This window comes from Zosterops lateralis (genome assembly GCF_965231275.1).
Source record: "Zosterops lateralis genome assembly, chromosome: 4".
Lineage (NCBI taxonomy): Eukaryota > Metazoa > Chordata > Aves > Passeriformes > Zosteropidae > Zosterops > Zosterops lateralis.
The window spans coordinates 72,600,294-72,618,455 of NC_139765.1; the positions used below are offsets into that span (position 1 = coordinate 72,600,294).

Genomic DNA, 18,162 nt, shown 5'->3' on the forward strand with positions numbered 1-18,162 from the left:
TTGGATGAGGCTTGGAGCATCCTGGGATGGTGGAAGGTGTCCCTGCAGATGGAAATTCCTATTTTCCTGCACATTCCCAGGAATTCAGCAAATTTAGGGGTGACCACGATGACTTTTCACCTCTCCAAATTCACTTCCCATCCTGGCCTGGCCTCCCCTGGATCTGGAGATCCGCACCAAGGATCCACCTCCACCTTGGAGGAACCTCTTGGAGCAACTCGGCTTTTCCTTGATGCTGAGGGTCCAAAAATCCCCGTGGGATTCTCCAAATTAGGGAATTTGGCTGAATTTATCCACCTGAGAGGAGAGGATTAAAGTGGGAGCTCCTGTGCTGGTTCTTCCAGTGGTTTTTCCATGCTGGAGCCCATCCCTGGAATTCCCACCTTCCCATTTTCCTCCTGATATTGTGGATCCTCACATATTTTTTATGTGTTTTTTTTTTTTTTCCAGGGTCCCAAAGGCTTCCCAGGTGTGAAGGGCCAAAGAGTAAGAACTGATTTTATCTATAACTCTTATCTGCAAATCTTATTTTACCTACAATTTTTATCTTATTTTACCTACAATTTTTGTCTTATTTTACCTACAATTTTTATCTTATTTACAACTTTCATCCACAACTCTTGTCTGCAACTTTTATCTACAATTTTTAGTTTATCTACAACTCTTATCTTCTCCACACCGTTCCCTGGTGTTGTGGGGAGTGTTTTTCCCACTGGTTTTAATGTGTTTTTCCCATTTTTAAACCTGTGGGAATAATCCCAAAGATCTGTTGGGAATGGACTGGGACCAGCTCCTGGATCAGATTTGGGAATAATCTCAAAATCTGTTGGGAATTGCCTGGGAGAGCCCTTGGATCAGCCTTTGGGAATGAGCTCAGGATTTCTTGGGAATGAACTGGGAGAGCCCCTGGATCAGCCTTTGGGAATAATTCCAGGATCAACCTTTGGGAATAATCCCAAAGATCTGCTGGGAATGTTCAGGGAGAGCCCCGGGATCAGCCTTTGGGAATAATCCCAGGAGTTCCTGGGAATGAACTGGGAGAGCCCCTGGATCAACCTTTGGGAATAATCCCAAAGATCTGCTGGGAATGGACTGGGAGAGCCCCTGGATCAACCTTTGGGAGGGAATCATCCCAAAATCTTCTGGGAATGCAGTGGGAGAGCCCTTGGATCAGCCTTTGAGGATAATTCCAGGATCAACCTTTGGGAATAATCCCAAAGATCTGTTGGGAATGTTCAGGGAGAGCCCCTGGATCAGCCTTTGGGAATAATTCCAAAGATCTGCTGGGAAAGCACTGGGAGAGCCCCTGGATCAGCCTTTGGGAATAATCCCAGGATCTCCTGGGAGAGCCCCTGGATCCACCTTTGGGAATATCCCAGGATCTGCTGGGAATGGACTGGGAGAGCCCCTGGATCAGCCTTTGGGAATATCCCAGGATCTGCTGGGAATGACTGGGAGAGCCCCTGGATCAGCCTTTGGGAATATCCCAGGATTTCCTGGGAGAGCCCCTGGATCAGCCTTTGGGAATATCCCAGGATCTGCTGGGAATGACTGGGACAGCCCCTGGATCAACCTTTGGGAATATCCCAGGATCTCCTGGGAGAGCCCTTGGATCAGCCTCATGTCCAGCTCCTATCCCATACAATTCCATTAAAAGATTTGAGGGAGAAATTTGGGAAATCCCTCATTTTCAGGATGCCACCCCACCCCTGCAGGATGGAGATGCCGAATCCCATCGGGATGGGAAATCCAGCAGGAATTCCACCTTGGTCCTCTGGGGTTTTATTTATTGTCAGTGGTGTAAATTTGGGTTTTTCACAGCATTTCATGGGGAGCTGAGACTTTTCCAGAGTGTCCAGAGGATCTGAATTCCAGCTCCAGGAGGTTTTAGTGGCTTGGAGTGGGAATCAATGGCCTGAGCAGCACAAGAGGGAATAAAAAGGGAATAATTCACCTATTTTATTTTTTTTTCTTTCCATTTTTAGGGTGATCGGGGACTTCTGGGACCAAAGGGAGAACGGGTAAGACATTCCAGATTTTTTTTTGGATTTTTTTTCTTTCCAAAAAAAGTCTGGATCCATCCTCTCCTTGTTGTGCCTATGAAAATAAGAAGGGACAACCCCTGGATTCTCCCCTTTCTTTTTTGGGGGGTCTCCACCAGTTTAAATTAAAAAAAATTATTCCATCCTTGCACTGGAAACATCTCTGGGAGCTGAGTTTGTGGGATGGATTTGACAGGGATCCTACAAAACACACACACACAAAAAAAAAAAAAAAAAAAAAAAAAAAAAAAAAAAAAAAAAGAGAGAGAGAAGAAAGTAATTTTGGAAATTATTTTCTGGGGCACAAAAATCCTGAATTAAGGGAAGAAGAAAATTTCCCCCCTAATTTTTTTTTGGGAATGAGCAGCTGACCCCAAAAAGCCAACCCTCATTTCCAACAGTAATGGGAAAATAACTCCTCAAAATGCTCCTGGAAAATGCTCAGAAATCTGCTGAACTCCTGCCCAGCATTTTTTTTTTTATTATTATTAAAGTCCCTTCCTGGCTGGAATGGCTGGTTTGGAAAATGACGTTTGGGAAAAAAAAAAAAAATAAAAAAAATAAAACAAGCTCAGTGATGATACTTTTGAGTCACGCAATATTCGCAATATTCGGTGATTAAGGGCCCATTTGTCTCCCGAGGAGGCTCCTCTGGAAAAGAACTCACCCCGGAGGCCAATCAATTCTTAATTTGCTTCGTGAGGAGGCCTGGGAGCTCTTCCCCAGCCCGACGGAATGTGGGATGCATTTTTCCATAAGGAAAAGATAAGGCAGAGAAGGAGATAAAACAGGAGCGGGAGGGGGGAAAATTGGCTCGGGTTTGTTCTGTCTGATTTGCAGCTTAATTTTCTGTCTCATTCTCCCTGGATCAGAGTAGGGATAACTCTGTGAATCCCAGGGTTGGATTAAACATTAAACTGCAGGGTTTTAAATGTCCCTTTTATTCCCAAAAATTTGTTGAGCTCCATTCTGTTAGAGAGCTGGGAAGTAGGAATGAGTCTGAAATCAAAATTGTCTTGTGGTGAGGGGTTGGACAGAGCCCCCAAAAAAGTTGGAATTTTGGGGAATATTGATGGATGTGGAGTTGGTAAAACCCCAGCAGGGCAGATAGATCAGGAATATTTGCACCAGAGGGAGTGGAGTGAAGGGAATTTTCTCCAAAGGAAACACCACCAGACGGTTCCTCATCCCTTTGGAGACACGACCAGAGCAGAGACATTCCTTGGAACAGCCTTGGAATCTTGGAATAACCTGGATTCCACTCCCTGAGGAGCTTGGCATGGGATTCCTGTGTCCCTGTGGCTCCCAGGGGTGACATTTAGGGAGTGTCACCCCCCAAAATCCTCCCTCTGATGGGTGACCTCACTCCCATTCCGAGTGCATCCGTAAACTGGGATACCATGGACAGCTCCATTCCCTATCCCGCCCTTCCCACAGCTGAGAACAGCTGGAATTCTTTGTCTGAGGGACAAAGCCTCATGTCACTCATGTCACTCAGTGTCCCAGCACTGGCAGCCTGGGATCAGGGAATGATCCTGTTGTCCATTTCCATCCGGGAGAGAACTCCACTGGGATAACACCAATGGGAATCCAAAGTTTTTTAGGGACAGGAGCTCCCTGGGAAACTTCAGGATTTGGAATTTTCTGGGCACGTTCACAACCCAACTTTTAATTAAGGGTGATTAACCCTAACAATTAACGTCATTGTTAATCACTGTGTTCCCAGTGGGATCCATGAGCTCCCTTTCCCTGTCTCTCCTTTCTCCCCAGGGTGAATCCATGACTATTTTTGGACCCCAAGGCTACAAAGGCACCAAAGGAGATCCCGTAAGTTGGACTTTTCCAAGCTGTCCCTTCCCTGCCTGGGATCCAGCTGGATCCTTCCAGGAGAGGTGGAAGAACTCAAATTCCACCAATTCCTGGTTTTCCTTTCAGGGCGAGCAGGGGCTGCCGGGTTTTGACGGAGAGAAAGGCGAGAAGGGAGAGGACGGACCTGTGGGGGAAAAGGTGGGAATTTCCCAAAGCTTGAGGGTGGTGAATGGAATTCCCAGAAAAATTCTGGACTCCCTTGGATCTCTGGAAGTGTCCAAGGTTGGCTTGGACAAGGCTTGGAGCAACCTGGGATGGTGGAAGGTGGGATGGGAGTGGGGGATCTTTAAAGTCGTTCCCATCCCAAATCATCCCGGAATTCTCTGCTTTTTGCTGGAAAACACTTCCACATCCAGCTCTGGCACCAGCAGAGAGAGGAGAGGGCTGGAAAGGGCCTTGGGGACACCAAACACATCCCAATCCTCAGGTGTCCCACCAGGAAAAATGATCATTGCATTCCCACATCCCCCTCTCCCTCCAGGAGCTGCTCCCAGAATCTCTGGAATGCTCTTGGGAAGGCTTGGATGGCTCCTGGTGTCCCCTGGGTGGTGGCTGAGCTCCTCCCTCTCCCTCAGCTCATCCCAGGTCCCAACCCCAGCCCCGTTTTCCCGGGAGAAATCACAAAATTCTCCCACTCCCAGCTGAGTCACCGCTCCCATCTCCGTGTCCGACTCATCCCAATTTCCGTCTCCCGGAAACGGCCTCGGCCTCCCCGGCCTGACCCAGGACTGAATAAATTGTAGAAATTCCTGCAGCAGCAGCAGTGACACATCCAGCTCCTGTTATTTCCCACGGGAAGTTGGATCCTGCTCTAGTCCCGGTGGGAATTGTCTGATCCAAGGTGGGCACGTCCCTTGGGAAGAGGCAGATCCGGCTCTTTTCTGGTCCCGTTGCTCAAGTCCTCAAAGTCAAAGAAACTCTTGGAGTTTCTCTCGGTTCCTGTGTTTTTTAAAGTTGGATAAAATTCCATGTGTTTTATTTGTTCGATTGGACTCTGGTGAAAAATACTCCATTAAAAAAATTCATTTAAAAATCCATTTTAAAAAAATCCATAAAACAATAATCCATTTTAAAAATCCGATTTAAATACTCCATAAAAAGTACTCCATAAAAAATAATCCATAAAGAATACTCGATTTAAAAATACATTTTAAATACTCCATTTTAAAAATCCATTAAAAATACTCCATTGAAAAATACTCCATAAAAAATACTCCATTTAAAAATCCATTTTAAATACTCCATTTAAAAAATCCATTAAAAATACTCCATTGAAAAATACTCCATAAAAAATCCATTTAAAATCCATTTAAAATACCCTATTTAAAATAATCTATTGAAAATAATCTATCTAAAAATCTATTAAAAATACTCCATAAAAATAATCCATAAAGAATACTCCATTAAAACACTCCATTAAAAATACTCCATTGAAAAATACTCCATAAAAAATACTCCATTTAAAAATACATTTAAAATACTCCATTGAAATACTCAATTAAAAATCTATTAAAAATAATCCATTAAAAATAATCCATTAAAAATACTCCATAAAAAAAGAATCCATTAAAAAAAAATCCATGAAAATACTCCATTAAAAATATGCCATTAAAAAATAATCCATAAAAAATCCATTTAAAATACCCTATTTAAAATAATCTATTGAAAATACTCCATAAAAAATAATCCATAAAAAATACTCCATAAAAAATAATCCATAAAAAATACTCCATTGAAAATTACTCCATTAAAAATACTCCATTAAAAAATAATCCATTTAAAATACCCTATTGAAAATAATCTATTGAAAATAATCCATTTTAAAATCTATAAAAAATACTCCATAAAAATACTCCATAAAAAATAATCCATTGAAAAATATTCCATTTTAAAAATCCATTGAAAATTACTCCATTAAAAATACTCCATTTAGAAATACATTTAAAATACTCTATTGAAATACTCCATTAAAAATCTATTAAAAATACTCCATTAAAAATAATCCATTAAAAATACTCCATTAAAAAAGAATCCATTAAAAAAAAATCCATGAAAATACTCCATTAAAAATACGCCATTAAAAAATAATCCATAAAAAATCCATTTAAAATACCCTATTTAAAATAATCTATTGAAAATAATCCATCTAAAAATCTATTAAAAATACTCCATAAAAAATAATCCATAAAAAATACTCCATAAAAAATAATCCATTAAAAATACTCCATTGAAAAAATCCATAAAAAATCCATTTAAAATACCCTATTTAAAATAATCTATTGAAAATAATCCATCTAAAAATCTATTAAAAATACTCCATAAAAATAATCCATTAAAAATACTCCATTGAAAATTACTCCATAAAAAATACTCCATTCAAAAATACATTTTTAATACTCCATTTAAAAAAATCCATTAAAAATCCATTTAAAATACCCTATTTAAAATAATCTATTGAAAATAATCCATCTAAAAATCTATTAAAAATACTCCATAAAAATACTCCATTAAAAATACTCCATTTAAAAAATCCATTTAAAATACTCCATAAAAATACTCCATTAAAAATACTCCATTGAAAAATACTCCATAAAAAAATACTCCATTTAAAAATACATTTTAAATACTCCATTCAAATAATCCATTAAAAAATCTATTAAAAATACTCTATTAAAAATACTCCATTAAAAATACTCCATAAAAAAAGAATCCATTAAAAAAAATCCTTTAAAATACTCCATTAAAAATATTCCATTAAAAAAATAATCCATCAAAAATATTCCATCAAAAAATGGAATATTCAAAAAAATTCCATTGGAATTCCCAGAGGTTTCTGCCAAGTCCTGGCACTGGTGGCTTTTTTCCCAACCCTCCTGGGATGGAAATTTTAAAATTTTATATGAAAATTGTACTTTTGGTCATCTTTGTTACCTCCACGGATTTTTCCATGAATAAATCCCAAAGGGTAGGCGCTCAAAAATTATTTATTTAATTTATTTTATATTTTAGGGAATCAAAGGAGAAGCTGGATCCAAGGGAACGATGGGACTTTTCGGGAGCAGAGGACCCGTGGGACAAAAGGTGAGCTCCAAACTTGAGTTGGAAACTTGAGGTGGAAAAATCCCATCCCCGTTTTCCCATGGAAATATAAAATCCCTCATTCCCTCCCCCAAAACTGCTGATTGGAATGATGGAGGCTCTGGAAAAACAGGAACAGCTGGAAAAATCTTAAAGATTTTAAAAGAGCAGAGCTCTGGGAGCTGTTCCATGGTCAAAAAGGAGATGTTGGAATTTCAATATTCCAGGAATTTCAATATTCCAGTTCTCCAATCTCCATTTAAAGCTGATGGAATTTGTAATTTTCCAGATATTTGGGATATCCCACTGTTGTTGTAAGGAGCTCCTCAAAAGCTCTTCTCCAGTCCCTTTTCCAGAATTCCTACAGCATTCCCTGTTTCCTGAGGGATCTCAGCTCTTCCCCAGGATAATCGATCCGTGTTTTCCTTGCAGGGGGAGCCAGGAGAGCCGAGCTCGCCGGGATCTGCCGTGAGTGGGAGAAAAATTCCCTGTTTTTCCAAATCCAGGAATGTGGGAAGGGGTGGGAAGAGGCTTTGGGAACTCAGAGCTGCTCCCCAAAGTCTGAGTTCCAAGAGGTTTTGCTGGAAAAGCAGAGTGGATATCAGGGTTTGGGATTATGGAAGAAATTCCTCTCTGTGAGGACAGAGAGACCCTGGCACAGAATTCCCAGAAAAATTATGGATGCTTCATTCCTGGAAGTGTCCAAGGACAGGTTGGACAGGACTTGGAGCACCCTGGGACAGTGGGAAATGTCCCTGCCCTTGGGATTGGAACTGGAAAGGTTTTAAAGTCCCTTCCCACCCAAACCATTCCGTGATTTTGCACTGAGGAACACAAGAAAAAATACATTTATTTAATAATTTTAATGCCTTTGGTGTGTTCGCCCCAAGTGGAAAAGTCTCTGAGCTCCAAAGATCCTCAGAATCACAGGATCATGGAATATTTGGAGTTGGAAAAGACCCACCAGGATCAAATCCAGCTCTTAAATTAAGGACCCAAACTCCAATTTTCCAAGGTTGTCCAAAGAAATAAGTCCCTGTTGATTCCTGGTCACAACCACAGAATTATTGACAAGCCTGGAATCCAGACTGGGAATTTCTCCCTAAGGAAAAGACCTTCATCTGATTTAATTAATTTATTAATAATAATTATTATTATTATTATTATAAACAACCTTCTGAGCACTTTGTCAAAGCCTCAAGGCCGGAACAAGACCTGGGATCAGCAGTAGGTGTTGGATTGAGGATATTTATGGAATTATTTTGTGTGGAACCCCTGAATCCATCACAGGGTGAATCCATCCAGGAAAGGAGCAAAGTCTGCTCAGTGCAAAGGGATCCCAAAATTCCTGCCTCACCCTGGATTTTTAGGGATAAAAACTCCCACAAAGTCCCCCAAAAACTTCCACAAAGTGTCCTGCCATCCACCATCCCAGCAAATCTTCCTCCTGGAAATATCCTGGGATTTGATCACCTCCACCACATTCCCAAAATCACAAAAAAGCCGGATCCGAGCTGTGACTCTGATGGAAAATCCAGGATAAACTCTGGAATTCATCCCACCTGGGGCTGCCTCTCCCACTGTTTTTATTGGAAGATTTTGGGAATTCTCACCCATCATTCCCATCCATTCAGGGAAAATCCTGATGGGAATTAATTAAGATCCCACTTTGGTTATTCCTTCCCTGTCCATCATTCCCCAAAATCCTCTTTTCCCAAGGACAGAACTCCCATCCTGCCTGGATCCAACACCAAATTTTCCAGGTAAATCCTCGAGCTCCTCATTTTTTTCCTTCATTTCCCACCTTTTATTCCCACAAATTGCCAGCAATTGCTGCTCCTGCTGAATTTCAGCTCCTTCCTCAATTTCCTCTCCCGATTTTCTGATCCCTGGGAGTTCCCATTTGTGTCTCCCCCTTGCAATTATTCCTCAAAAAATTTCAATATATCTTCCTGACCCCATAAAAAAATTCAGTTTTGATATTCCAGGCACCTCCTTTCTCCTCTTTTTTCCTCTGCTCCCTTTTTATTTTGCTGCTCCTGCCTCCTTTTTCCCTCTTTTATGTTCCAATTGCCGCCCCTTATTCCCATTAAATCATCATTTAGATAATTTGGATTCAAGTATTGAGCTCCTCTTCTTTATTCCCTGAGATTGTGCGTTAAAATATTAAAATTATAGTGAGTTAACCCATTGTTCTCCCCCAAAACTCTGATTTTTTTAATGCTCTTTTCCTCTCATTTCTTGCTTCCTGTTTTGGTTTTCCAAGGATTTTGAATTCCTGGAGTCTGGAGCTCACCAGGTTTGGGGTGAGAAGGAGTGGGAATGGTTTATAAACAAGAATTTAAGTTTTTTATGGATATTAAGTTGCCCAGGAAAACTGGGATCACACAAAATCCTGAAATCCTGAGGTTTGGCTCATTCCCTTCCAGATCCTCTCATTCCAAACCCCCTGCCAAGGGGAATTTCCCATTAAACCACCAATTTCCACCCCCAAACACCAAATTTATTTTTTTTTTTTTGGGTGGGAAAAGGAGCTCAAAATCACAGGGAACAATCCTGACCAGATACATCCCTCCAAAATCCAGCAAGGAAAAGGATTAAATGAAAATTCCATTTGCATCATCCCATCAAATATTGAGGAGTAGGAGCCCAGGAGGTGAAAAAAAAAAAAAAAAAAAAAAAACAAAAAACTTTTATGGAGAAGTTTGGGGAATTCATCCTCTTTTTGATGTGTGGCTTCAAACAGCCTTTTAGAGGGGGGAGAATCCCAAAAGATTCCAGCTTTTCCCAGGATGTCCCTGCTCATTCCCAGCTTGAATTTTTGCCTGGAGCATCCAAGGATTCTCTGCGTCACAGGATTGGTGACTCAGCCCCTCCTGCAGTTCAATTCCAGCCAGGATTTAACCCCAAACCCAAAGAGCCCCGTTTCCAGTATTCCCACAGTAATTGCCTTTAAATTGCCATTTAAATTTTAATTTTAATTTACTCCCGTTTTATTGTCCAGCCTTGGTTTCCCTGGGATGGAAATCCAGGAGAACAAATTTCCATTTGGCTTCTTTGCATTTTCTTTTTATTTTTTTTTCCTCCTTTTTTATTTTTTTTCCTCCTTTTTTTTTTTTTTTTTTTTTTTTTTTCCTCTTTTAATTCCTTCTATCCCATCCTGGGAAAGCATCACCTCTTTGAGCTTCTTCCTCTTCCAATTTAAACCTTCCAATCCACATTCCAAAACCTCTCCAGCCCAGGAAAGGCAGGAAACCACTTATGGACAATTAAAACCCAATAATAAAATGAATAAATCTTATTTTTGTTGCCTGGACTGACTGGGGCAGGCTCAGACCCAGCACATCCTCAAGTGAGTTTAACTTTTCCTTAAATTTTAATTTCCTCCTGTTTTATTGTCCAGCTTTGGTTTCCCTGGGATGGAAATCCAGGGAACAAATTTCCATTTGGCTTCTTTGCATTTTATTTTTTTTTTTTCCTTTTTTTTTTTTTTTTCCCCATTTTTTTCCCCCTTTTTTTTCCTCTTTTAATTCCTTCTATCCCATCTTTTCCCTATCCTGGGAAAGCATCACCTCTTTGAGCTTCTTCCTCTTCCAATTTAAACCTTCCAATCCACATTCCAAAACCTCTCCAGCCCAGGAAAGGCAGGAAACCACTTATGGACAATTAAAACCCAATAATAAGATGAATAAATCTTATTTTTTTTTGCCTGGACTGACTAGGCCAGGCTTAGACCCAGCACATCCTCAAGTGAGTTTAACTTTTCCTTAAATTTTAATTTCCTCCCGTTTTATTGTCCAGCCTTGGTTTCCCTGGGATGGAAATCCAAGGGAACAAATTTCCATTTGGCTTCTTTGCATTTTATTTTTTTTTTCCTTTTTTTTTTTTTTCCCCCCATTTTTTTCCCCTTTTCTTTTTCCCTCTTTTAATTCCTTCTATCCCATCTTTTCTCTCTCCTGGGAAAGCATCACCTCTTTGAGTTTCTTCCTCTTCCAATTTAAACCTTCCAATCCACATTCCAAAACCTCTCCAGCCCAGGACAGGCAGGAAACCACTTATGGACAATTAAAACCCAATAATAAAATGAATAAATCTTATTTTTGTTGCCTGGACTGACTAGGCCAGGCTCAGACCCAGCACATCCTTAAGTGAGTTTAACTTTTCCTTAAATTTTAATTTCCTCCCGTTTTATTGTCCAGCTTTGGTTTCCCTGGGATGGAAATCCAGGGAATAAATTTCCATTTGGCTTCTTTGCATTTTCTTTTTTTTTTTTTTTTTTCTTTTTTTTTCCCCCATTTTTTTTTCCTTTTCTTTTTCCTCTTTTAATTCCTTCTATCCCATCTTTTGTCTCTCCTGGGAAAGCATCACCTCTTTGAGCTTCTTTCTCTTCCAATTTAAACCTTCCAATCCACATTCCAAAACCTCTCCAGCCCAGGAAAGGCAGGAAACCACTTATGGACAATTAAAACCCAATAATAAAATGAATAAATCTTATTTTTGTTGCCTGGACTGACTAGGGCAGGCTCAGACCCAGCACATCCTTAAGTGAGTTTAACTTTTCTTTAAATTTTAATTTCCTCCCATTTATTGTCCAGCCTTGGTTTCCCTGGGATGGAAATCCAGGAGAACAAATTTCCATTTGGCTTCTTTGCATTTTCTTTTTTATTTTTTTCTTTTTTTTTTTTTCTCCTCCTTTTTTTTTTTTTTTTTCCCATTTTTTCCCCTTTTTTTTCCCTCTTTTAATTCCTTCTATCCCATCCTGGGAAAGCATCACCTCTTTGAGCTTCTTCCAATTTAAACCTTCCAATCCACATTCCAAAACCTCTCCAGCCCAGGAAAGGCAGGAAACCACTTATGGACAATTAAAACCCAATAATAAGATGAATAAATCTTATTTTTGTTGCCTGGACTGACTAGGCCAGACTCAGACCCAGCTTTCCTTCAGTGAGTTTAACTTTTCCTTAAATTTTAATTTCCTCCCGTTTTATTGTCCAGCTTTGGTTTCCCTGGGATGGAAATCCAGGGAATAAATTTCCATTTGGCTTCTTTGCATTTTATTTTTTATTTTTTTTCCCTTTTTTTTCCCTAATTAGGGAAGGCTGTTTAGGAGAATTTTAATTAATGTCAGGGTTTTTTTAGTGCACAAAAAGAAGCTTTTTGACCCATCCCAGGTCTGAGATCCTTCAGAACTCCAGGCACTCAAAGGTATCCTGGATTTGTGGGATTTAACAATCACACAAATGGTTCATTACCCTCCAATCTGTCCCAGCAAACAGAGACATTCCCATTTTCCCCGGGGGTTTTATGGTTTATTTACAACCCCAGATGGGATTTTCTATTGATTGTGTCAATAAATAGTTACCAATAAAGAGATTTTTGTGCCTGATAGTGCCTGGGACGTGGAGGAACACGGATTTTCCCTGATCCAGGGAGTCCCTGGAACACAAATCTGATCTTTTATTTTTATCTTTATCTTTATTTTTATTTTTATCTTTATTTATTTATTTATCTTTTATTTATTTTTATCTTTATTTTATTTTTAATGATTTTTTTTTCCTCCCAACAACCAAATTCCAAGCAGAGAATTCCACTTTTTCAGCTTCCAAGCAGCCAATTTATTCTCCCCTAAAAGAGCTGAGGGGCTCAAGTGGGATAAATCCAATTTTTCCTTCACATCCAGTGCTGGAAAATGCCATCAGAATTGGCCAGGAGGGATAAGGAGACTGTGGCAACCTTGGAAAAAAAAATTAAAATTTAAAAACAAAAAATAAATGAAGATTTTTTTTTTTTTTTTAGCAATTTTATTTGCTACCACAACAAAGGGAGACTCCATGAAAAGAGGTCCCAGTGCTGGATGTGGCTCCAGAAAGCCAAAAAATTTCAAAAAAAATTGGATAAAAAACTTGGATCACACATTCCTTAAATCCCTTTTCCCATTCCCAACCCCATCCAAATCTCCTCGGGCACAATTTCCCGAGCTGGAAATCCAAATTAATCCTTCCCTGGTTTTATTTGCCAGGGATTCACAATCCCATGGGATTGGGGTGAGGAATGGGAATTAAATCCCAACCTCAGCCCTTGGGGATGTTCCTGGGGCCACTTCCATCCTGGATTATCCTTATCCTTCTTCCCTGAAAAAAAAAAAATGGGTTCTGGGATGGATTTTTCCCAATTTTCTGGCAGGGTGCAGCAGGACTGGATGGGAAGAACGGGATGAAGGGAGCCAAAGGTGACAGAGGATTTCAGGGACAGAAGGGGAAAGCGGTGAGTGGCAGGAGAGGACAGGGATTGTTTGGGATTGTCCTTCCTGGATCCCACATTCCTGTCTGCTCCTCCCCAAATCCCACATTCCTGTCTGCTCCTCCCCAAATCCCACATTCCTGTCTGCTCCTCCCCAAATCCCACATTTCTGTCTGCTCCTCCCCAAATCCCACGTTTCTGTCTGTGCCCTCCCAAATCCCACATTCCTGTCTGTGCATTCCCAAATCCCACATTCCTGTCTGTGCCCTCCCAAATCCCACATTCCTGCTCCTTCCTGGATCCCACATTCCTGGATCCCACATTCCTGTCTGCTCCTTCCCAAATCCCACATTCCTGTCTGTGCATTCCCAAATCCCACATTCCTGCTCCTTCCTGGATCCCACATTCCTGGATCCCACATTCCTGTCTGCTCCTTCCCAAATCCCACATTCCTGTCTGTGCATTCCCAAATCCCACATTCCTGCTCCTTCCTGGATCCCACATTCCTGTCTGCTCCTTCCCAAATCCCACATTCCTGTCTGTGCATTCCCAAATCCCACATTCCTGCTCCTTCCTGGATCCCACATTCCTGTCTGCTCCTTCCCAAATCCAACATTCCTGTCTGTGCATTCCCAAATCCCACATTCCTGCTCCTTCCTGGATCCCACATTCCTGTCTGCTCCTTCCCAAATCCAACATTCCTGTCTGTGCATTCCTGGATCTCATATCCCTGTCTGCTCCTTCCCAAATCCCACATTCCTGTCTGTGCCTTCATGGATCCCACACTCCTGTTTGCTCCTTCCCAAATCCCACATTCCTGCTCCTTCCTGGATCCCACATTCTTGTCTGTGCCTTCCCAAATCTCATATTCCTGTTTGCTCCTTCCCAAATCCCACGTTCTTGTCTGTGCTTTCCCAAATCCCACATTTCTGTCTGTGCCTTCCCAAATCTCATATTCCTGTCTGTGCATTCCTGGATCCCACATTCCTGCTCCTTCCCAAATCCCACATTCCTGTCTGTGCCTTCCCAAATCCCACATTCCTGGATCCCACATCCTTTTGGTGCCTTCCTGGATCCCACATTCCTGTTCTTTCCTGGATCCCACATTCCTGTCTGTGCCTTCCCAAATCCCATATTCCTGCTCCTTCATGGATCCTACATTTCTGTCTGCTCCTTCCCAAATCCCACATTCCTGTTCCTTCCTAAATCCCATATTCCTGCTCCTTCCTGGATCCCACATTCCTGTCTGCTCCTTCCCAAATCCCACATTCTTCTCTGCTCCTTCCCAAATCCCACATTCCTGCCTGTGCATTCCTGGATCCCATATTTCTGTTCTTTCCTGAATCCCACATTCCTGTCTGTACTTTCTTGGATCCCACATTCCTGTCTGTGCCCTCCCAAATCCCACATTCCTGGATCCCACATCCTTTTGGTGCCTTCCTGGATCCCACATTCCTGTTCCTTCCTGGATCCCACATTCCTGTCTCCTCCTTTCCCAAATCCCACATTCCTGTCTGCTCCTTCCCAAATCCCACGTTCCTGTTCCTTCCTGGATCCCACATTCCTGTCACCTCCCTCCCAAATCCCACATTCCTGTTCCTTCTCAAATCCCACATTCCTGTCTGTGCCTTCCCAAATCTCATATTCCTGTCTACTCCTTCCCAAATCCCACATTCCTGTCTGTGCCTTCCCAAATCCCACATTCCTGTCTGTGCCTTCCCAAATCCCACATTCCTGGATCCCACATCCTTTTGGTGCCTTCCTAAATCCCACATTCCTGTCTGTGCCTTCCTAAATCCCACATTCCTCTCTGCTCCTTCCCAAATCCCACATTCTTGTCTGCTCCTTCCCAAATCCCACATTCTTGTCCGTGCCTTCCTGGATCCTACATTCCTGTCTCTGCCTTCCCAAATCCCACATTCCTGTTCTTTCATGCATCCCACTTTCCTGTCTGTGCTTTTTTGGATCCCACATTCCTGGTTCCCACATTCCTGTCTGCTTCTTCCCAAATCTCATATTCCTGTCTGTGTCTTCCCAAATCCCACATTCCTGTTTGTGCCTTCCTGGATCCCACATTCCTGTTTCTTCATGGATTCCACATTCCTGTCTGCTCCTTCCCAAATCCCACATTCCTTTCCCTTCCCACCCCCTAAAGGCCTCAGGGCCTTCCTCATGGTCTTTCCCAAATCCTGGAAAAGTCTCCAATGCACATCCTGGCCTGGTTTTTAGGGGTTGTCCCCCTCCATTTCCCAGCGTGTCCATATCCCAAAATCTCTTACTTATCCCACATTTCCCAGCCTGAATTTTCCTCTGTTTCTTACCAAAACCCAAATTTCATTTCCCTTCACATCCCAAGTCTCTCTGTGCCTGATGGAGAGCAGGAATCCTTCCCTAAATCCCTCCTGGATCTCACTTTCCTGGGATCACCTCCCCTTTTTGGGAGACTCCCAATAAACTTCCTGCACCTGGATGGGATTTTAGCCCAAAATTCCTAAAAAAATTCATCTCCTTTATCCCTTTTTTTTTCCACACAGGGAGCAAAAGGTGACCCTGGGACCACTGGTGACACCGGGCAGAAAGGGACAAAGGTAGGACACGGATGAAATCCCAGAAAATCCATCCTTGGAGATGCCCCAAATCCTTGGGAACAGCTTTGGATGGCACTGCTTGGATCGGGGGTTGGATAAACCTTCTCCCAACCTCAACCACTGGGAAATCCTGGGAAATAAACTTTGGGAGATGGGGAAGGAGCTCCCAGCACACTCAGAATTCCTCCTCTACCCTCATTCCCTGTGGATTTTCCTTTTTTCCCAGGGTTTGAGGGGGTTTCCAGGCCGGATCGGCACTCCCGGAGCCAAAGGTGCCAAGGTGAGCCAAGCCCAGCTTCCCACCCTCCTGCTGCCCCATTCCCAGAATGGGAATTCCACTCATTCCCAGGGAAGGTTTGTGCATGGAATCCTCAGGAATCCACCCCATTCCTGTGGGAAAATTCCTCTTGGAAGGCCCAGGAGGAGCAGAGAATCATGGATTGGGAAGATTTGTAGGGAATTTTGGGATAATCTGGGGTTAAAAACTAAATCTACCCAAATCCTTCCTGATCCATGGCATGGAATCCTGAGGGATCCAGCCCATCCCTCTCAAAGGCCCATGAAGAGCAGGGAATCATGGATTGGGAAGATTTGTAGGGAAATTTGAGATAATCTGGGGTTAAAAAGTAAACCAAACCCAGTCCAAATCCATCCTCATCCATGGAATGGAATCCTGAGGAATCCACCCAATCCCTCTCAGAAGGTCCATGAAGAGCAGGGAACCATGGATTGGGAAGCTTTGCTGGGAATTTTGGGATAATCTGGGGTTAAAAACTTAGGAAGAGCAGGGAATCACGGATTGGGAAGTTTTAAATCTTGCAGAGAGCTTTGGGATAATCTAGGATTAAAAACTAGACCCAGCCCAAATCCTTCCTGATCCATGGCATGGAATCCTGAGGGATCCAGCCCATCCCTCTCAAAGGCCCATGAAGAGCAGGGAATCATGGATTGGGAAGATTTGTAGGGAAATTTGGGATAATCTGGGGTTAAAACGAAAACAAACGCAGCCCAAATCCATCCTCATCCATGGAATGGAATCCTGAGGAATCCACCCAATCCCTCTCAGAAGGTCCATGAAGAGCAGGGAACCATGGATTGGGAAGCTTTGCTGGGAATTTTGGAATAATTTGGGGTTAAAAACTAAACTAAATCCTGCCCAAATCCCTCCCTGATCCATGGCATGGAATCCCAAAAAATCCACCCCATTTTTGTGGGAAAATCCCTTTTGGAAGGCCCAGGAAGAGCAGAAAATCATGGATTGGGAAGATTTGTAGGGAATTTTGGGATAATTTAGGGTTAAAAACGAAACCAAACCCAGCCCAAATCCCTTCTCATCCATGGCATGGAATCCCAATAATCCACCCCATTTCTGTGGGAAAATCCCTTTTGGAAGGCCCAGGACGAGCAGGGAATTATGGATTGGGAAGTTTTAAAGCTTGTAGAGAACTTTGGGATAATTTAGGGTTAAAAACTAAACCAAACCCAGCCCAAATCCCTCCTGATCTGTGGCTTAGCAACAGCTTGGGCTCAGTTCTAAATTCGTGCCAGGCTCTTATCAGCCCCATTAGTCCCTTATCAGTAAACAACGCTAATGAGCCTTAATGGGCTTTTTATGGAGGCTTTGGAAAGCTTGATAAGAGGAATGGGAGCTGTCGTGACAGGGCCCATGTTGTTGTTGCTGTTATTATAATTTTTAATTAATATTATTTTTATTATTGCCGTTATTAAGATTTGGAGTCTGTTTTGTAACTGAGTTTTTTATCTCGGGAATTTCCCACCTCTTGGAGTTGGGATAACCTCCAATTTTAAGGATTTCCAATTATCTCAGTTATGAGTTAAGTTAGTGTTAATTAGTTAATTTATCTCGTTCGTTATTAGTTAAATTTTAGTGATCTGAATTTTCTAGGCTGAGGTGACGACTTCGTCATCCTGGGATTATCCCTTTCCTTGCTTTTCCAGAATTTTCCCAATTTTTTGGGGTTCTTTGTCCTCACAGCCCCTAACCCTAACCCAAATTTTTTAAATTTTCGTGGCCTGAGAGTTCCACGATGCTCCATTGCTGCTCTTCCATCCACAGGGAGAAACTGGCAGTGCTGGAAAACCGGGAATTCCGGGATCCAATGGACAACGTGGATCAAAAGTGAGGATCTGAGTCATGGAATGGTTTGGGAAGGGACATTTAACGTCATCCCACAAGGGTTTTCCCAGAAGTTTTTCCAAATCCACCTCTGGAAAATGCTCGTTTCTTCCAAAGGGCGTAAATTGGGTTTTCTGGGATCTGTTCCCATAAATCAGCAAGGATTGGGTGAAGATTCTTGGATATTGGGATTGGGATTGGGATCTTT

The 18,162-nt window shown here is 42.0% G+C and overlaps 1 protein-coding gene across 1 annotated transcript in view; it reads left to right on the forward strand.

Annotated features, from left to right (window-relative positions):
- The window catches only part of LOC310909073 (uncharacterized protein), a gene marked incomplete at both ends in the record, with an annotated part of 115,572 nt that overhangs the window by 72,993 nt on the left and 24,417 nt on the right, over positions 1-18,162 (forward strand). Inside the window, 10 exons of the mRNA XM_083860636.1 lie at positions 451-486; positions 1,986-2,021; positions 3,813-3,869; positions 3,978-4,049; positions 6,921-6,992; positions 7,422-7,457; positions 13,173-13,253; positions 15,764-15,817; positions 16,044-16,097; positions 17,895-17,957. Coding sequence (XP_083716762.1) covers positions 451-486; positions 1,986-2,021; positions 3,813-3,869; positions 3,978-4,049; positions 6,921-6,992; positions 7,422-7,457; positions 13,173-13,253; positions 15,764-15,817; positions 16,044-16,097; positions 17,895-17,957 — 561 coding nt within the window. The remainder of the gene's footprint in view (positions 1-450; positions 487-1,985; positions 2,022-3,812; positions 3,870-3,977; positions 4,050-6,920; positions 6,993-7,421; positions 7,458-13,172; positions 13,254-15,763; positions 15,818-16,043; positions 16,098-17,894; positions 17,958-18,162) is intronic.